Source organism: Nanorana parkeri, unplaced genomic scaffold, assembly GCF_000935625.1.
Source record: "Nanorana parkeri isolate BGI_ZX_2015 unplaced genomic scaffold, ASM93562v1 scaffold3132, whole genome shotgun sequence".
NCBI classification, from domain to species: domain Eukaryota; kingdom Metazoa; phylum Chordata; class Amphibia; order Anura; family Dicroglossidae; genus Nanorana; species Nanorana parkeri.
This window is the reverse complement of record NW_017309400.1, coordinates 31,086-53,136: the sequence shown is the minus strand read 5'-3', so window position 1 is coordinate 53,136 and position 22,051 is coordinate 31,086. Positions and strand designations below refer to the sequence as shown.

Below are 22,051 nucleotides of genomic sequence, written 5' to 3'. Positions count from 1 at the left end.
CCTGTGTGGAGATGCTGCTGGTAACAAAAATTATTTTTTTTAAATTGTTTTTTAAATGGTGAGACTTCTTGAACAAACATGTAGTGAATAGGAATTCTTAACTCATCATTGGGTTAGGTCTGAAGCGTAGTCAGCAGCAGGAAAAAAAAAATTTGAGTTAGGTGCCTGCTAACTCTGTTTCAAGGAACCTTCCAGGACAGCATCAGCAGGGGTGTGGACATTTTTGAAAAAAACTACTTGTCCAAGGACTAAAGCGGGGGCCGAATCTACTTGTCCCTCATGACAATCTACTTGTCCCGATACAAAAAATATAAAAAATTTTAACCAAAACCGTATTTAGCAGTGCTAAGAAGTGCTTCTCATTGGTCAGTGCCGTCAGGTGACCGCGTTGACCAACTAGTGCTTGCAATTTGCGAGCGAAATTCAAAATACATGGAACAGGTACAGATAGTACAGCAGTACTGGCGGACAGGAAGGACCGGTCGCCGAAAGGTAAGTAAGTATAGTGGGAGGGAGATTTGTGCGGGTAATTCCATTTTCCCAAATTACTTGGGAAAAGTGAATATACCCTTTAGGGTTGGTGCAGATAAAGAACTAATGGCAAAAAATCAATGTAAATGGTACTTATAAGTGGGATATATATAGCAGAAACTCAATGTACTGATAAGGAATTAATTCCTTATCAGTACATTGAGTTTCTGCTATATATATCCCACTTATAAGTACCATTACATTGATTTTCTGCCATTAATTCTTTATCAGTACATTGAGTCTCTGCCATAGACATGCCAGTCCAACCAGCCAGTCCTCCATTGTAGTGTTTGCTGTTGCGCCCTTCGAGTTCTTTTGTTTATCTGCATTTACAGGTTCTCCTCCTGTTCCCAGGGCTGCACACACGTTTGTGTCAGTTAACCTCCCCATCCGAGAGCGCTGTCTACGTTTTTCGGTTTTCCTTTAGGGTTGGTGCAAACTTGGGGATTCCCAGGACGTGCGATCGTGTGCGGTTGCATACAGTGGTTGCACTTGCATGTATGGGGTTACATCTGGGTGGCAATCGCTGAAAAAAAGGTAGATGTAAACATTTTCACGACATGCACCGCCCAGTGTTTTCAACCGTGATCATGTGGGATCGCCCGGGTGGTATTGCAGCAGGAAAACGTGCAATCTGCCTGGCACGACTGGCGTGCCATTAGAAAATAATGGCACTGCTGCAATACCGCCCTGCCCGTGCGGTTGCACACGATCGCAGTTGAAAACACTGCGTATTTATTCGCATGCAGATAGGGCAGCGGGGCTGGTTCTCATTATTTCAATTCTTATTTACTTGGTAAAAAAATTTCATTTGTTTTATTATTTTTACTTTATCGCCTTTTTATTTAGTTACATTTTTAACTTTTATTACCTTTTTTTTTAACAATTTAGAAAAAAAAAAAACTTAACTGTAGTGCTATCACACAGTGATGCTTTTGGAAAGAGCAGCTGCTGCCAGAGACAGAGGCTGAGGGAGGTGACAGAGCCCGTCACTGCTCCTTCACTACTCCCAGCTCTGGCCCCCCGCTCTTAGTGCTCCACGCTCCGGCACCCCCTCTCGGCGCTGCACGCTCCTGCCACGCCCCCCACTCTCGGCGCTCCACGCCCTTCGCTTGCATTGCCGCTCATTTTAAAAAAAAGTTAAACCAGCCCTGCTACTTGTCCATAGCAGGGCTAAAACAGTGGAAAAAAACACTTGCCCGGCGCCCGGAACTACATGTCTCGGGCGATACGAATTCCACACCCCTGATCAGAGAGATAGGCTCCTCCAACCGGAACAGGAAACACATCACCCACAAATAATAAAAAATGGATCACATTCCCTGCATACCTCAGTTAAAATATAAGAATCGAAGGATACAACGTTAGACCATCAACCATATATGCAGAACCTGGACCAGGTAGCTCTGATCTGGTGTAGCCCCTGCACTTTCTGCCCATCAAAAGAGGCCAAGGCCCTCGAAGAGAACGCCATAATATTTGGTGGTTTTAACATTTTGTAGATCATAAGCTTGTTTGATTGCTAATTGAATCCACCTTCCATTAGAGCTTTTAGAAGCTCTCAGGCCCTCTTTTGGTCCTAAAAATAGTATGAACAGAATGTTCAATTTCCTGATGCTCTTAGTCTTGTTTATGTACTCTAGCCCACAACGAAGAACATCAATGCCTTGTTAAGCAGCTTCTTCCTCATTCGATGGATTGGTACAAAAGGAGGGAAGTACCACACCTTGTGCTCTGTGAAATACTGAAACTTCAGGTTGGAAAGCCGGGTCCGGCTTTAATACGATTTTGTCCATAAGAATTGTGCAATAGGGATCCAAAAAAAACAAAAACAAAGCGTACATGTCACAGACTCTCCTAGCTGAAATAATGGCTGCCAGCAAAGCAGTTTTTAGCGTTTTAAAGAACAAGCCCCAATTGGTTTAAGCAGGGTTACTATGAAAGCCTGTAGGACTTAATAATGATTTCATCACAGCAGTGACTCACATGTGGTTATAAAAATGCAACAAGTATAACATTGGATGATCATACAAAAGGCCGAGCTTCATAACTAGATCATAACTGGTAATGCTTTCACTAAAGCAGAAAACCGCTATCTTGTAGAATGTATAGTTACATAACTACACAAAGTATGAACTCAGATGACAATACTGAGCTTCATAACTACATAGCGACTAAGAATGCCTTATTGAAACTGTAATCAGTTAAACTTGAAAACAGTTCAGATGTTCAAAAGAACTCAGATGAATCCCATACTGAGATTCCCTACTACATTACAACCAATGATGCGTTACTGAATCAAGTAAAGGATCTAAAGAATACAAGTGCGGGGTGAAGGAACACAGATGGAACACAAAACTACCTCCTGAATCAATAATGCTTGCATTAAGCAGTAAAATGGTTATTCTGGACACAGTATATAAAAACACCAATAACAAAGGTATGCACATATACTGAGATTCACAACTGCCCTATGAACTATTGATACTTCCACAAAAAAAGAAATTTGGTTGCTTTGGAGGCAGTCTATTACACTCAATAACCTGGTATGCACAAATACCGAAACTCAAACTATCTTATGAAAAAATGCTTCCACTGAAGCAGAAGATAGGGTATCCTGGACCTCGTATACTAAAAGTAAAAAACGAAGGTATACACCATACCGAGTTTCAGAACTGCCTTAATAGACAGAAGCCATAATGGACTCCGTATACTAAAAGGCAATAACTACGGTATACACCATACCGAGATTCAGAACTGCCCCATAGGTGCTTCCACTAAGGCCATAACGGAGAAAGTATATAAATACCCAACAACAAGGTATGTACACTGAGTGGCCAGATTATTATGACCACCCCATCAGTACTTCCTTGGGCCACCTTTTGCCTTCAATACTGCAGCGATTCTTCTTGGCATTGACTCCACGAGATGTTGAAAGGTGATGCGGGAAATCTGACACCATGTCTGATGAATAGCACTGCCCAGTTCTGTGAGATATGATAGTTGTGGAACTAGCTGCCAGATGGCTCTTTCAACTTCGTCCCACAAATGCTCAATTGGATTGAGATCTGGCGATTGTGGGGGACACCTAAGGTAAAGTCTCCCTCATGTTCTTGAAACCACTCCTGCACAATACGAGCACCGTGGCATGGCGCATTGTCTTGTTGGAAGAAGCCATCTCCATTGGGATACGCCATCCACATGATAGGATGAACTTGATCATGATCAGCAACGATACTTTGGTATGTTGTGCTATTCAGACGTTGTTCCACACAAATTAAAGGGCCCAAATCGCTGGAAACGTGATTCATCGGACCACATGACTTTTTTTCCAATGCTCGACTGTCCAATCCTTGTGTTCCTGTGCGAATTGGAGACGTTTTATCTTGTTAACTGCAGACAGCAAAGGTGTTCAAACAGGCCTTCGGCTTCCATATCCCATACGATGCAGTGTACGGCGAAAAGTGCGTAAAGTTAAAGAAGAGGGAAGGAGTGTACCCTTGGTCTGCTAACGCAAGTGGGCATCTAGAGTGAAGATCATATGAGCCTTCAGGTGGCCTCGGAAAACAATCATTTCCAGCTCGCCCTCGAATTTACCTGGGTGATGTAGGCAGAAAAAGCAATAAAACAATATAACAATATGACTCTCCTAACAATAGATTTCTATACAGGATTGTGAAGGATCCAAGTGGCCCAGATTGAGTAGTATTTAGCATATCTGTTCTTACTTGTAGCGAGCCATTCCACGGAAACCTGGATGCACGATACCTGCCCGCTCCACTCCTCCATCGAGGGAACTGATGTTTTCTTCCAGTAGCGGGGGATCAAGCGTTTGGCCACGTTTAGGAGATGGGGAAGAAGGCTAGATGATTTGTATTTAGTCACAGTGTTAGGCACGAAGTGAAGCAGAAAGGGGGCCGATGTGAAAGGCAGCTCGATGTCTAGGAATGTTTTAATTTCGACCTGATGTCTTTGCCAAAAGGGTTGGATTTTAAGGCAATCCCACCATATGTGTAGATGAGTACCTATCATCCCACAGTTGCGCCAGCATAGTGGGGACACTGAGGGGTAGATACGGTGCAGGTCATTGGGGACGCGGTACCACTGAGTGAATAGTTTATAATTTGTTTCTTGGAATGGAGTCTACGAAGGAGGAATGAGTGTATTTAAGGATATTGGCCGATTCCGTCTCCGTGAACCGTACCCCCATGTCCCTCTCCCACTCCGCCAGGTAGTAAAGTGATCCAGGGGAGTCTTGCTGCAGTAGGAGCTTATATAGTAGGGAGGGGGACCTGGGGGGTGGCCCCGAGGCGTTACACAATCCCTCAAATGGAGTCAAGAGGCCGCATCCGGGACCCCAATGCATGGACAAAGTGCGATAATTGTCGATGTCTCCAAAACATTTTTCTCCAAAACATTTAACGAATGCTCTTGAACATTTAACGAATTCTGCTGTTTTGCTGATATTCGCTCCATGGCTCCAAGCGCCAACAATCATCCCACGTTCAAAGGCTATTAAATCGCGTTGTTTACCCATATCTTCAGAAAAAAAATCACTTCTACTGTCGTGGAAAACAACCTGCTTCCCTATTTATAATGGTCTGGCCCTCTAGCAACTTCAGCGCAAAATTATAGCCAATTTGCCTACAAACGTCAGGTGGTCATAATAATCTGGCCACTGAGTGTATTAGGACTGAGATTCATAAGTAATGAAGCTTTACTAAAGAAGACAAATTGGTTATTTTAGAGGCAGTATAGTACACCTATACACCCGTTATACTTGGATACCGATATTCTTAACTTCCTCCTGGGCCAAAGATGTTTACACGGAGGCTGCAACTTGATTTTAAATTAGAGGCATTATAGTAATATTGAAAACAAGGTATGCACCAATACTGAGATACATGACTACCTCATGAATCAATGATGCCCTCTCTAAAGCTGAAATTTAGTTACATTGGAGGCAGTATAATAATAATATGCATCAATACTGAGATCCATAGATCGCCCTGAACTAATGCTTATTCTAAGCAGTAACTGGTTATTACTGAGATCGCATAGAAATATAAAAATACACCAATGCATTAGGTATGTACAAATATTGCACCTCATGACTCAATGCTTACTAAAGCAGTAAATTGGTTATTTCTGAGAGACAGCATAGTAATACCAATACATGAGGTATGCAAAAATATTGAGATACACATTTCCATTAAAAAGACAATGATGTTTCTACTCAACAGTAATTAAAATATCTAGTTAGTATAGAATTCCAATGCTCCCAGCATACCCACATACTGCTTCCACTAACGCAGAAGATGGTTAACTTGTAGATAATATAACTATACAAGTGCTCAGAGAATGAAATCAGCTGCAAAAAACACATATACTGTCCAATTATGCGTTCACCCGACAGGCGATTAACTCCAATGTATGCATCAATTGTACAAGAGATACAGACCAAAGAAAGACTTCTAATACAGAGTCCACTTATGGCCAGGAAATTAGGCCTACAGGTACAACTAGCCACAGAAATATATTCCTGTATGTGGTCTCTGTCCAAGAGATACAAAACCATAGCAAAACCAGCTAACGCTCTCATCCTGGACTGGGAAAGTGCTGCACACTCTGCGTTGTATCCAGAGTTATCAGCAAAGACCCCACACACCTGTGAGGCAGAAACACCCAGGCAGCTACAATCAATGGCTCAGCTCCACTTGTGAGCAAATTGAAGATTGGAAGAAACAACCCCACCTGAAAAGGTTAGATGCTTGCTATCATACAGAGAGAGACAAGATTTAACACATACCCACATATAGTGAATAAAGCATCAAATAAAATCATTAATAGGTAATACACATGTTCTCAGGAAGTAAAGCAACCTCCTCCAGCAATTCCCATACCCTGGGACTTTGCATCTTCATGCCCCCATCTCTAAAAGGTGACCATACACCTTATGATTATCGGACGAAACTTTTCGTCCGATGATCGAATAGTCATACGATTTCCGTACGGCAGCCCCATCCTGCCCCGATGATCGCAAGATTAATTTAGCCGCAATTAACAAAAAGCACCTGGACGAAATGCGGTAATTGATCTGCCGTATTTTCGTTAGCGCAAGCCCAGTGTAGATCATATGACTTTTGACGGATGGAAACGCCTGCGAAAATCGTACGATCTAGCAAAGTTTTCAAACATGCTTGACCGTCAAAAGTCGTACAATTGTACAGTACTGTCGGTCGGACACTGCAATGCACACATACGATTATCGGCCGAAAAGTCGATCGCATACGAAAATCGTCCGATAATTGTAAGGTGTATGGGCACCTTAAAACAGGCAAGTGAAACATAAGTGAAGTTTACCTAATCAGGGGTGAAAGAGCCCTACCCTGCCCCCACTCAGGTGAGAGCAATCATAGGCTTCCAGCTTTGGAGTTTACAACAAGCTCAGACCAGGTAGTAAATCATAGTTGCTACCAGCAACAGAAACCCCTCTTAGCCATGCGGCACTGTGCTAGTGTAATCAGAAGTCCAACTCCTGCACATGTTAATGAGTGAATATTAACCAACCCGTCTGCAGCACAATGCAGAGTATTAGCATCGGAGCCTGTCAGAAAACGAGGGAAATCTGATGGCGGCCGACACACAGCCCGACAGATGGGGAACCGCCGCCCGCTCACTGCTGTGAGCCATTGCTTCAGTTCGTACCCGGACCTGGTAAGAGCCGCACAAGGAGTTTTTTTCCTAGGGAAGCAGCCTCTGATGGGGAGGCCTCACTGCAAGCTATTACACCAGGAGGATGGTTGCCAAACATCACGTAGGAATCCTCAGGCTGAAAAAAAAGACAGAATTTAAAAAGGGCAGATGGGGGCTTCCCTGGAAACCCAGACCCTGGATCCCTCAGGTCCACTGTCCCTGGAAAATAGGACCCATGCCTGGGAGGTCCCTGATCACTAGCACGAAGGCCTTTAGCGGAAAACAAATGTTACAATGTCATGATTAGCCGGAGGAAGTAGTTTCAGTATTTCACAGAGCACAGGTACTTCACTCCTTTTGTACCAATCCATCGAATGAGGAAGAAGCAGCTTCACAAGGCATTGAGGTTCGCCGTTGTGGGCTAGAGTACATGAACAAGACTAAGAGCATCAGGAAATTGAACATTCTGTTCATACTATTTTCAGGACCAAAAGAGGGCCTGAGAGCTTCTAAAAGCTCTAATGGAAGGTGGATTCAATTAGCAATCAAACAAGCTTATGATCTACAACATTTTAAAACCACGAAAGCATATTATGGCATCCTCTTTGAGGGCCTTGGCCTCTTCATGGGCAGAAAGTGCAGGGGCTACACCAGATCAGAGCTACCTGGTCCAGGTTCTTGACGTTATCAAGGACTATAGAGTTACATAGTTGTAACAATGAAGCCCCCTCACCTGCTTGTCTTTCTGCAGGGAGGAGACGAGCAGGCAGATCCCTGGTGATCTGGTGTGATTAGTAGGGTCTGCAGACATTACTAATCACTCTGTTTTCGACCCAGAGCTCAGTGAAGAATGCAAATGCAAGCAGGCGAGTGGAAATTTTGAGCTATTACAGGCGATCACGGGTGGTTTGTGGTGTCTGTACAAGCTCTAGGGCTGGTATCTGGGGGTGTGGTGCGGCGTCCTCGTGTTCCGCCGCTGGAGTGGAGGGCGGGGTAGGAGGAGGGGGAAAGGGAAGACAGTTGCTGGATGTCAGCGGTGGCTGTGGAAAATTACAAGTGACAACAAGGGGATCTATTGAGCCGACCTGTGACAGTTTCATTGTCACAGGTCGGCTAGAACTATGAGGCTGACTGATTTTCACTCATCTCATAGTTCTCCTTTAAGGCATCAGCATACCAAGACATTTCTGACAATTTCATGCTTCTGGAAGAATGGTCAAACATTCCCATAGACACACACACTCTTAAACCCTTATGGATGCCTTCCTAGAAGAGTTGAAGCTGTTATAGCTGCAAAGGGTGGACCAACTCAATAATAAACCATATGAACTAAGGCTGGGCACACACCTTACAACCATCGCAAGACTTTTGTACTTAAGGTACTTCAAAAAACGTACGATCTGCCTATCTTGCATAAGCAGATCGTACTTGCGATGATCGCAAGCCACGCTCCCTGAGGGGCGGGCTTCCGATGACCGCAATGCCGAACGGGCAGTGTGCGCTTGCGCACACCGGCCCGTCCGGATTTTATCTTACCAACATGCTACACACCCGCCGAACATCATACGATGCTTGGCGGGTTTTGAAACAAGTTCGTAAGTTTAAAGTCGTGCGACCTTACAGTAGTAGAGGTCGCACGGCTTCCACACACCTTACGATAATCATACGATCGCGTGATTTCCCGCGATTATCGTACGATTATCGTAAGGTGTGTGGGGACCTTAAGACTGGGATGCCATTAGAGTTCATGTGCGTGTAAAGGCAGGTGTCTCAATACTTTGGCAATATAGTGTAGCTGGGAAGTGTTTCTATGCGTTGTTTAAGTACCTCATCAATGTATAGACTTGCCCGTTCAGTCAAACTTCCTTTTCCGGACAGAATATGTCTCCCGAGTGGTTTATGTTCATCTTTGTGGATTTTTGGTAGGGCGTACAACACTGGTGTGATTGACTGTATTACAAAATCCGGCTGTATTTTCACTATCGTTTTTCTTTGCCATGCCAAATCTATTATTACCTGTCCGTCTATCTCCCACCTTGACTGCCTTTAAGCGTTCCCTAAAGACTCATCTCTTCAAGGAAGCCTATCCCACCTCGACCTAACCACTGAACCTTCACATTCTCAAATAATTCATCCCCACACAGCTACCTCTCCATGTATCATTTTCCCCCTCCTCTTTTAGATTGTAAGTCCTCAGCGGCAGGGCCCTCCTTACTATCTTGTCTTGTATTGTAATTGTAATGTCTTCCTTATATTGTAAAGCGCTGCGCAAACTGTTGGCGCTATATAAATACTATGTAATAATAATATTAGGGAAAAAAGTTCCTTTTTTAACGAATCTAGTCGATGGGATTTGTTAGTATAATTCCATATTTTTTTCACCAATGCACCATACCTTCAAAAAAGGTACAGCTGTTAATAACTACCACATTACCACTATTAGCCACTTGTCAGCTTTAGCACAGTAACTAGTTCACCCTTCTAATATGGCTCTGAAAAAAATTGATTGCTTGTACTACAATTACTCTGCAGAAAGGCAATGTTTTTGTGCCACAGGGAATCCCCTGATTCCTCCATTACGGTGTTTTAAAAATTTAGAGTGTACAGTCCCGGCCAAAAGTTTTTAGAATGACACAAATATTAAATATTACATTTTCAAAGTCTGCTGTTTCAGTTTGTATGATTGCAATTATTGCATTTGATCTGATCACTCTTCCTAACATTCTGGAGTATATGCAAATTGCCAAGTACCTCTTTGCCATGAAAATTAAATGAATCCCCCCAAAAATCCCCCTGTTGCAGCATGATGGAGCACCTTGCCATAAGGCAAAAGTAATATTCAGAGTTAGACTTACCGGTAACTCTTTCCTATAAGTCTTCCAGAACAGCTTGCGAGAGATAGGCTCCACCCCTTTTAGTAGGAAACACGTCACCCCCGGTTGTTTTAAAAGGTCCGCCTCTCCCTTAGCTCCTCAGTTGTATCGAGAACCGCAGGAAGACCCTGTAATGACAGGAACTGACAACAGAATACCACATTGAAATCACATTTCACCACCACTGATATAACCAAGGGCGGGAATCCAGCTGTTCTAGAAGACTATAGGAAAGAGAGTTACCGGTAAGTCTAACTCTGAATTTCCCAGTCTTCCAGAACAGCTTGCGAGAGGATAACCAAGAACTTACCCACTTAGGGCGGGACTACAGCTTAGAGCACCTTTCTTCCAAACGTCTGCTCTGCTGCCGTATTCAAATCCAGTCGATACGAATGTGGAAAAACTCGACCAGGTTGCAGCCTTGCAAATCTGCTCCGGAGTGGCACCAGCCCTCTCTGCCCACGAGGTGGCTAAACCCCTGGTAGAATGTACATTCAGAAAGGATAGAACACTACCCTGCTTAGCCGCATAAGCTTCCTGAATACATAGCTTTACCCATCTAGCTATCAAAGATTTCGAAATCTGCTTTCCTTTATCTTTTCCTGAAAAGAGAACAAAAAGGCATCCGATTTACTGAACACTTTAGTTACTCTAAGGTGCTCCACTAGACACTGTCTAACGTCCAGGTGCTGAAAACCAGCTTCTTTCTGATTAGCCGGATTACTGCAAAATGATCTCCTGAGACCTATGAAAGTTTGAGGAAACTTTCGGTAAAAAAGCCGGATCTGTCCTCAATACCATTCGGACCTCAAAAACCGGTAAGTATGGCTCTCATAAAGAAAGAGCCTGCAAATCACAAACCCTCCTGGCCGTGGTTATAGCAACCAAGAACACAGTTTTTAAAGTAATCATCTTGAGAGGAAGATCAGGCAAAGGCTCAAAAGGGCAAATCATCAGACCCTGTAAGGCCAATGATAAATCCCACTTCGGAATGGAACAGCATGTAACTGGCCTAATTCATTTGAGAGCCTTAAAGAACCTACTCACAAGTTGATTATTAGCTAGGGAGCATTGTAAATATATGCTCAGGGCAGAGACTTGTACCTTTAACGTGCTGATAGCTAAGCCCCTGTCCGCCCCCTCTTGAAGGAAATCCAGAACAGCCGGAATACCTGTATCACTGTTGCGTCTACCTTTCCAGGAGCAGAAAGTCTTCCAAACCTTACCGTATATCTTTCGCATAACTAGCTTACGGCTAGATAATAAGGTGCTGATTACCCGGGAAGAAAAACCCTTCTCCCTTAACATCTCTTCAGATAGAAGGCATTGAGGGACAGTCTGTCCACTGCCGGAAGCATGACAGGCCCCTGTGATAACAACCTCTGGCTGATCGGGAGCAGCCAAGGTGGATGGTCTGTCAAAGACAACAACACCGTCGTGAACCATGCTCTCCTGGGCCAAAAGGGCACTATCAGTATCAAGTCTGTCCATTCCTGTAGGAACTTTTGTAAAAACCCTCGGAACTAAATGAACAGGTGGGAAGGCGTAACACAGATGATAACCCCATGGATGTGATAGCGCATCCACCGCCACCGCGTTGTCTGCTGCATTCAGGGGAACAAAAGTGGTCCAACTTCGCATTGTTCTGTGTAGCAAATAGATCCACCTGCGGTAAACCCCACTTCTGAGTCAGAAGGTCGAAAACCTCTCGATCCAAGCGCCATTCGTCCTGGAGAACATGAAACCGACTCAGATAATCTGCCAGAGCTGGCTATATTGATTGGAAGTAATGTCCCTCCAGCGAGAGGGAAACTCCGCTAGCCTTCCCCCCACCCTCATGCAGAAGTCACTGCTGCTTCGGAGCTTGGGAGGGTTAGTGAAATTACTTACCTTTCCAGTGTTTTTTGGACTGTTCCCCTTTCGTATTTTGCCCCTTGTTTCTGGGTCCTTTAAAAAAAAAAAAAATCTATGAAAGGGCTTCGTTTTCTCCGGAAAAGCCTTATCAGCGTACGTTCTCTAATTCGTGCCCAAAAAGAAGATCTCCACTAAACGGAAGATTGCCAAGCCTCAATTGGAGGCTGCATTCCCCGCCCAAGCTTTCAACCAAATCGCCCTGCGGGAAGAGTTGATCAAAGCTCCCGACCTGGCAGCCATTCTAACTGAATTGGCCGAAGCATCTGCCATAAAAGCGATGGCTTTGAACAGCATCGGAAGGTAATCTAGGATCTGCTCTCTCGGTGTACCTGCCAAATTATTATTTTTAGCTGGGTTAGCCAATATTCCAGGTTGCTGGCAACACATGTCGTTGCCAAAGCAGGTCTGAGACTTGTACTAGCGGAGTCCAATGCCCTCTTAAGCAAGACCTCCGCCTTCCTATCCACTGGATCTCTAAATACCCCCCATATCTTCAAAGGCTAGATCCGATTTCCTTGAAATCTTTGATAAGGATGCATCAATTTTAGGGACCTTGTTCCAAGGCAGCGATGCATCTTCATAGAAGGGAAAAATGCCTCTTCAGATTGCTAGAAAAAAAAAAAAGGAGGTTTCCTCTCAGGTTCAGCCCATTCCTTATAGATGGCGTCAGAGTGTACCTTGTGTACCGGAAAAGTCTGGCCTTCGGCTGCTGGAGCCCCTGGTACATCAAGTCGTGCCTAGATAATAGCACCTTTTCCTCCTGAATATTCAGGGTATCATAAAACTGCACCTAACAATTCCTCTACCTCTTCAAGAGACAATTTGTACTTAGAGATAATAGGACTATCATTCCTGTCACTGTCCTCCTCAGCAGAAGAACCCTGATGAGAGGATGCAGCGATACTATACTCATCTGGCTCCCTTTGATAGACCTTGTAACGGACCCCGGTACTCAGGATGAGCTGTATTCTTCCTTGCTTAAGAGATACTGCAACCCGCTGATCTTTAGCTCCCAGTTTCTCCAGTCACTGGTCGAGACTAAAGTGTAGGGTGAAAGAAACTGATTTATTGAGAAACTGCACAAACTTTTATACACAAAGTGATCAGTTAAAACTAAAATTCATTCAGGGGAACAAAAGTGGTCCAACTTCGCATTGTTCTGTGTAGCAAATAGATCCACCTGCGGTAAACCCCACTTCTGAGTCAGAAGGTCGAAAACCTCTCGATCCAAGCGCCATTCGTCCTGGAGAACATGAAACCGACTCAGATAATCTGCCAGAGCATTCTGTGTTCCCTTTAGGTGCACTGCCGAGAGAGAAAACAGATTCACCTCTGCCCAAACGAAAATCTCCTTTGCCATCGCCTGAAGAAAAGAACTCTTGGTTCCGCCTTGTTTGTTCAGATAAAACACTGTGGCTATATTGTCCGAGAGTACTAACAGATGCTGATGCCTGAGCTGATCCTGAAATGCTAAAATCGCGTTCAGGACCGCTTTCAGCTCCCTCCAATTGGAAGACATCTTTGCCTCCTGCTGAGACCACTGTCCCTGAGTCACCAGATTCTCCAGGTGTGCTTCCCATCCCCAGGAACTTGCATCCATGGTTAACCTTATGGTAGTTTGAAAAGACCATTGGAGACCCTCCGACAGGCAACTTCGGTTTCTCCCCCACAAGCCCCTCCTCATTGAAGGAGAAAGAATGACTGTTATGTCTAAAGTATCCTGGGAATGGTCCCACCTTTCCAACAGAAAGCGTTGTAGACCCCTCTGGTGGAACCTTGCCCACTGAACAGCTGGTAGACAGGACATCATAAGACCCAACACTGACATTATCTCCCGTAGGGATATGAGACAATTTGTTTGTAAGTGACTTACTGCGTTTACAATTTTCTGAATCTTTTCTTCTGGAAGGAAAATCCTCTGGTCTATGGTATTCAGGACATCACCCAGAAACACTGTAACCTGAGAGGGGACAAGATCGGATTTTTGGACATTTACAACCCAACCCAGGTTCTGCAACCAACCCTGCATAATTTCTAGGCTCCTTTGCGCATTGAGCAGTTGAGCTGGCAGACAGGAGAATGTCATCCAAATAAGGGATGATGCAAATGCCTTGCATCCTTAAATGGGACTATTGATACTATACTCATCTGGCTCCCTTTGATAGACCTTGTAACGGACCCCGGTACTCAGGATGAGCTGTATTCTTCCTTGCTTAAGAGATACTGCAACCCGCTGATCTTTAGCTCCCAGTTTCTCCAGTCACTGGTCGAGACTAAAGTGTAGGGTGAAAGAAACTGATTTATTGAGAAACTGCACAAACTTTTATACACAAAGTGATCAGTTAAAACTAAAATCCCATCACATCCCGCCTTCCCCTCCCCATACATTCTGTCTTCACAACACCACAGGGGTCCACCTGCTAAATAGCTCCAGACAGCCATAGTAGGAGCCTGGCCAGAATGTCATTGTTCTCAGCTCCTTCAGAGTACAATGGGAAATAACGAGGGCTGGTGCTGACAGTATTTTCCTAAACAGTTTACTCAGTATAATCCACTTAAAAACATAACCCAACACAAATACACATTTAACTCATAAACTGATCACCATGTCGTCACAGACCTCTCCTGACAGACACTGTCTGAAGGTTCTGAGCATGAGCCAGAGAACCAGGCACCAAAGCAGGTTTAGCAGGTGGTCTCAAATCCTTTATTAGGGATCTAAAGGAGACAAATTCTTCTTTATCAGTGGATAACAGGCTACTGCATGCAGAGGCAGACTCTTCCCTGCACACCCGCCCAATGCATTTTTGACACAGAGGTTTCTTCCAATCAGACCCAAGCTTTAGGGCGCAAACTGCACACTTCCTCTTAGGGACAACCTTGACTTTAGAAAATTGGACCTGTAACACAGAACAAGAAGAAATTACCCCTTCTGCTAACCCCCTTGTCTCAGACAAGCTAGAATGCCCCCTCAAAAACATAAGCCCAGCACCAAGGAGCCCGAGGTGGAGGGAAAATAAAACAGTCAGGACTACAGGGAGGAAGGACATGGAAGCATCCACCTACCTGAGCAGAGCTGGTGCCTGAAGGACCTGTATCCGTCTGTGCGGTGTGCAGAGGAGTTACAGGATCCATCTTGCTGAGAAACCAGTTCTCCCGCCGGCGATTTCTCACAGTCAGGCATGGGATCACGCCGTGTGCACCAGCCAGGCCCACCCCCTTCCTCTGCACCGTAAACGAGGCCTGGAACGCAAGCGGCCGGAAGTAGCGTCACCCGCACCGGAAGTGACCTAATCTGTCATCCGATCCGGCCGTGGAGGGACTCCCGGGAACCCCAAGACCGGCGGCCCCCTGACTTTGAGCCACCTGGTCCAAGGATTCAGCAAAGGGTGTAACGCAGGTTCCAGTGCTGGCCCTCCCCAGGCACTTAAGAGGATGAAGGGATCCGGTGGGGAATCCCCTACCGCAAGAGGAGCGTTCCGGTGACATGTCCCCCCTGACGGAGGAAACACATAAAAACTGAGGAGCTAAGGGAGAGGCGGAGCTTTTAAAACTGGGGGTGACATGTTTCCTACTAAAAGGGGTGGAGCCTATCTCTTGCAAGCTGTTCTGGAAGACGACTGAGAAACCTAAGTGGCTTGGGGAACAAAACATTTAAATTTTGGGTCCAAAATTGAGAACCCGTGGCCAATCCTCAAGAGGCAGGTGAACAAAAAAAACCCCCACAAATTCTGACAAACTCCAAGCATTGATTTACGAAAGAATGGGCTGCCATCAGTCCGGATGTGGTCCAGAAGTTGATTGACAGCATGCCAAGGCGAATTGCAGAGGTCTTGAATAAGAAGGGTCAACGCTGCAAATTTTTACTCTTTGCAGAAACTTAATGTAATTGTCATTAAAAGCCTTTGACACTTATGAAATGTGTGTAATTATACTTCACTATACCATAGTAACATCTGACAAGATCTTAAAACACTGAAGCAGCAGACTTTGTGGAAATATTTGTGTCATTCTCTAATTTTTTGGCCAGGACTGCATTAGCCACTTGTTTCTTCTTTACATACTTTTTTAAAAAGTTTTCACATAAAAGTCAGCTTTAGCACACCCACTAGTATGGCTCAGAAAAAAAAAATTGGTGGCTTGTATTGCAGTTACTCTGCAGACATGCAAATAGTTTTTGAGCCACAGGGAAGCCCCTTAAATCCTCCACTGCCAATGGTTTAAGAATGTAGGGTTTGTTTACATCATGTCCACATCATTAAAGTGCATAGAGGGAATCTATCAAAACTGGAGCAGACAAAATATGGAGCAGTGGTCAGCTTCTCTCTTCAGTTAAGATTTCAAAATGAAAGAGAGAAGCTGATTGGTTGATTGGTTGCAACGTACAGCTGCTTCAGATTTTGTCTGCTCCAGTTTTGATAAATTCCCCTCCATGTCTTTTTGTTAATTTAACGGGATACCCATCACAACAACCCTTGTTTTGAATGGGCTGTCAATGTACTTAATCACACAACAAAAAAAAGGGGGGGGGGGATCCTGAACTCTATTTTCTTACAACATAGCGCACTGCAATGTACAGAGCATCTGTGCATTGTGGTGCACTACAGTGTACTATATATGTGCATTGGGTTCAATTAAAAGAGAACTAAACCCAAACCTTTTTTACTCTGCGCTGTCAGCTATATACTGACAGCGCAGAGCTGTGCTGCAGCCAAGGAGGATCCCGAAAATATTGTCAGGATCCAACCCACTGCCTGATTGACAGATGGCTCTGCCTCTAGAGCAAGGGCGCCCACAATTTTTCATCTGGAGATCTACTTTTCAAATGACGAGCTCAATGAGATCTACCAAAGAAAAAACACCTGCGTTCAGGGGCGGGAGGGGTCGTGGCGGTGCATTGAAGTCAATGGCACCGCAGCCAGGCCCCTCACCCACAGTGCGATCGCCTGCATCTGGAACCCAGGCACATTAGTGCCTGCATTCCGGTCCAGTGCGATCTGCAAAAATGCTGCAAGCACTATTTTTGCAGATCACACTGGACCGGAATGTAGGCACTAATGTGCGGGCGATCAAACTGTGGGACATGGCTGCGGTGCAACCCCACACCCCCTCCCGCCCCTGAACGCATACCAGTGCGTTCTAGAGGCGCGGGCGACCTATTCTCCCGCAGTGTTCGTGTGGCGGACGTTGCACACGGGGAGAGGTGTCCCGCCCCTTTCAGTGTGCGGCGTCTGACACATTCAGCCGTCAGCCGCACAAGCACCGCGGGATCATAGCAGTAGCCAGATCGTTTTGCACACGTGGCAAGAAAAACAGCAGCATGTGCAGTAAGGAGAGAGAGAGCCGCCGGCTCAGATCCAAGCCGAGCGGCTCTCTCTCTCATCACCGCTCGGCGTGCTGCTGTGATAGCGGCTCCCTCCCCCGCCGCCGACTGCAGCTTCACTATTCCTCGGATCCCCGCTGCATACAGATGGGGGAGAGAGCGGGGATCCAGAGAAGACAGGACATCGCGATCACTGGTAGATCACGATCGACCTTATGGGCACCCCTGCTCTAGAGCATGTTGTGACTCACCCCTACTGTATCTGTCCCTTCAGTAAGTGCTGGAGGAATAGAGAGAGGGAAGGGGGAATCCCTAAAGGACCGACAGTCATGCCTCTCTGCAGGGAAAAGACAAGAGCAGAGCATGCAGCCATTTGTGATTGCTCTGTTCTCAATCTATAGAGCCATCATGTGACAGTTGCAGTGTCACACGCCGGCTCTAAGTATTGGGAAGAGTACATTTTACTCTCCCAATACTTCTCCTTTAACTTTTGTACAGGGAAAGGAAGTATGGATGACAACTTATAGCTAGCCCAGAGTTGAGGTTTAAAGTGATATTAAAGGCAAACATTTTTTTCCCTCCACCCCCCCCCCCATGTAAATGTTAGCACTTACCTTAAATGATGTCTCTTATTCTGGTCTTCCTCTTCTTTCCCCATGTTTTCATGTGTCCCTCCAGCGGTGCGACGTCACTCCGATCCAGCGCTGACTGCTCTGTCCCTCCGATCCAGCGGTGTCTGCATGCGGGTGCACGCGTCCATAGACTTACCTTGCGTCTCTGCTCGTCTCCCGGCCGAGAATCGGAACTGCGCATGCGCCCGCCCCAAGATCCTTTGCGGCCGTACGAGCAGTTCCTGATTCTCGGCGTGGGAGCGAGCAGCGATAACGAGGTCAGTTTAAAATGATTTCAAGCGGTTTTTTTTTTTTTTTTTTTACACTTCTTGCCTATATCTACTGCTTGCTAGGGTTTAGAACCCCTTTAAGTACTAAAGAGTTATCTTCTTCTGAAACTTTTAACAGCCCATCTACAGGTAAAAAAAACACAAAAACAAAAAAAACAAAAAACACAAAAACATCCCTCCCACAATTTCTTCTTAAAAAAAAAAAAAACTCTTAAGCCTTTACAATTACCCCAATCCACTGTCAGAAGAATCTCTGCGGCACTTGTGTCAGGAAACCGGTGATCCACCATGGCAGGCCGGCCTGCAATTGCCCTGATGCTATCTATCTGCCAACATCACCACAGCTGGAATATTACAGAGCCTACCAATGGGCCCAATGGAAGTTATTAGGCAGCAACATGGTCACCTGAAGTGGCACCTTCCCACTTTGCAATAAAGAAGCAAGAAGACCCTTCTGGCCTGAACAGGAGGGTCCTTCTACAGGTGTTCATGACACGGGGGACTGATCCTATTGACTGAAGATTTCAGTAGCAGTGGGACAAGAAGCAGAAATAATACTGGTCGGGCAAGGACTATACCGGTTGGATCACCGGTCTTCATTCCTGCAAGAAGGGACACAAGGGAGCAGAATAAAGTGAGTATACAGTAGAAGGGTTTAAGAAGTTGTTTAAAGCTGAACTCTGGGATGCAAAAAGTTCAGGAAGGAAGGTAAAAATGTCACCTTATTCCTATCACCCTAAACAAAAATGGCATTTAACCCTTGCAGTGCAGAGGGGGCCCCACTGCAAAAGTTAAATGCTCTTTTTGTTTAGGGTGAAAGGAATAAGGCGAAGTTTTTACCCAATTCCTCTTCCAGCAGGCTTTCTCATCTTCTTAAGACCGATACCCTATAACTGCTCTTCACTGCCTGACAGGTCGCAGCTGTCTGACATCACATTCTTCGCAGGACCAGTGACCCTGTGCAGTATGTGATGAGAGCGTTGGCCCGTCTAAGTCTGAGGAGCTTTGCAAAGCACCAGCTGACAAGGAAGTGAAGAATAGGGCAAGTAATTCACCTTAATTGTCACCCCTAGACATAAGAACTCAACACTTGCACAGCACAAAAATGTGTACTGCAAAGATAACTTCTCTCTAGCACAGAGCTCAGCTATAATTTTTGTCAATGAAGGAAGGGGAGGGGGAACCACAACAATTGGCCACAGATAGACTTTAATTGGAATTTCATGTGCACTCTACCGCTACACAGTGCAACAATTACTGCAGTGATAACACTGATATACCACAATATTAAACAACTGTTGCTTTAGTTATGGATTACTACCCAGCTGGGCACTGGCTCCAGCAAGTATCATCTAAGTACCAGTACCCTACCTGTCACACCTGGAGACCCCTATTTTTCCAGCATTCTAAGTAATGGCAGTATGCATGTCACAACTAGACACCAATATCGCGCAGGTGATTATGGGCACAAGTAACATGCCTGTGAAATTTGGGCTCTCCAATTCTATCAAACTCACCTGGTGCAAGGCACTGATGCCATCTGTGTTGGTGCTATCAGTGATCTCCTTTCCGTCCTGTCCACTGAGCATGTCTTCTGCCTCCAACAAATCTCCACCAGCACAGACAGCCAGGAACTCTGCTGCCCGCTCGAATCGTACAGTGCGGCCAGGATCCTCATCTTCCCGTTCATCCTCACGCCTCCTCCGCCGCTGCCAACGGGGCTCCGCCGCCTCCTGGTTAGTGCATGAACGAGCCCACTGGCGAAGCTGCTCTTTCCGCCTTTCCTTCGCCTGCGCAGCAGCAGTAGCCCCCTCCGCCATAATCTGTTTATGTGTCTCTCTTCTTCTCCTCCTCCGCCCTTTACGTCTATGATCCGTGCCGCCAGGCTGATGTTTGGCGTCATGACGTCCTATGTGGCCGCGCTCTGCGTTTGCCAGGAAATGTAATTTGTGGAGAAAAACGGGTTGGCGGTTCTTGTCCTGCCTAATAATTATTAATTTCTTTTTATAGGGACAGCGAATCTAATAAAAAATGTCATAGGTGTAGTGACAGCAAACCTAAGAGCTTTTAAAGTCATTTTTAGATGCCATATCTGACTATAGCTAGTTTTAAAATTGTTGAAAAAGGAGGTAGCCCCATCTCCTTTAAAGGCATAGGGACACACAAGCCCTTTCTGTGCACCTTGCTTTAAAGCTAGTTATGAATTGATGAGTGCGTGTGCCATTCGTTTCACTTGTTGGATTTGGTGTGAGGACATGCTGGGTGATTCAGCTGTCATTGTGATGTGCGGGGTTCCTTGTGTGTCTCTATGCCTTTAACCACTTGAAGTCCGCGGTGTTACACCCCCTTCCTGGGCAGGCCATTTTTCAGTATTCAGCGCTGCCTTACTTTGACTGACATTTATTCCGTCATGCAACGCTGTACTGAAATTAATTTTATACCATTTTTTAGGGACAGATAGAGCTTTCTTTTGGTGGTATTTAATCACACTGGGGTTTTTATTTTTTAATATATTAAGGAAAAATTACAGAAAATACAATTTAAAAAAACTTCCCCTTATATTAAATGATAAAACATTTATTATTACCCAATTTTTTGCTAAAATATAAAAGACAGGGTCACGTCGGTTAAATAGACACCAAACATGTCAAGCCTTAAAATTGCGCGCGCGAAACCTCAAAATACTACAATACCCAAAATTAGCCAAAGGCAACGCTTTAAAAGCTTTTACGGCTCATTAGTTTAGTTTTATCAGTGATTGATGGCCCTAAAATGATTGCTCTCACTCTGACGTTCGCGACGATATGTAACATGTGTAGCGCAATTGTCATTTTCGCACACGGTGGCGCATCAAACGCATATTTACGTTATATGTGTGTAAATGTGGGGGTGGGGGACTTAAAAATTTTGGGGGTTTTTTGAACTTTTTTTTATATGTGACATTTATTTATTTTTACTTTTTTTATTTATTTTTACACTTATTGTTATCACATAGTGGGATAACAATCCCCCTAAATAATAGCAAAGGCACACTGACAGGTCCTCTTTATGGAGACATTAGGGGTCTCTAAAACCCCTAATGTCACCTGGGGACCCCAAAATAAGCTGATGAAGCAGAGATCTGCTTCATCAGCTTCTTCTCTCTGGTTATAGCGCCCAGATGACTGACAGGTGAATGCGGAAGTGATGTAAAACACATCACTTCTGCATTTAGACCTCGGAGGAAATACAGCAAGGAGGAAGATGCTGATCTCCCTCCCATCTTACCTCCTGACACCCTCCTGAGCCGGTCCCGGGCCGCAGATGGGCTAGCGGATCCCGGGATTGAAGGTGAGGGGGCGGCAGCAGCGGCACTCGAGGGAGGGGGCGCAGCCAGACAGCACATACATACTAGAGCTACAACAATTATTCGATTAAGTCGATTAAAATCGACGATGGAGAATGTTGTCAACGTTTTCCGTCATCGATTCGTCGGCTATCAATTAGAAAGCCTGTTCGAGGCTCCATACACGGGCTACGCTACGCACGCCGCGTACATCGCGCACACACCACGCCCACCGCACAAGCCGCACACATGCTAAGCCGGACACACGACCGCAGAGCACGCCGCCACCGCTGTGACTTACGAGGGTTCAGAAACAGGTGTTTTAATATTTCCTGTTTAAAGAAAAAAGCGGCACACTGCAGAACATTAGCAGCTATAGAGGAGCAACAAATCTAATCAATAATACATTAAACAGCCTGTATAATGTATTATTGCTGGGATTTGTTGTTCCTCTATAGCTGCTGGTGTTCTGCAGTGTGCCGCTGTAT

The 22,051-nt window shown here is 45.2% G+C and overlaps 1 protein-coding gene across 1 annotated transcript in view; it reads right to left on the bottom strand.

The window, feature by feature from the left end:
* The window catches only part of LOC108802807 (protein phosphatase 1 regulatory subunit 12C-like), a 37,106-nt gene extending 17,048 nt beyond the window's left edge, over positions 1 to 20,058 (bottom strand). The window contains exon 1 of the mRNA XM_018574661.1: positions 19,756 to 20,058. Within this exon, the coding sequence (XP_018430163.1) occupies positions 19,756 to 20,058 (303 nt within the window). The remainder of the gene's footprint in view (positions 1 to 19,755) is intronic.
* Positions 20,059 to 22,051: the final 1,993 nt, after the last annotated feature.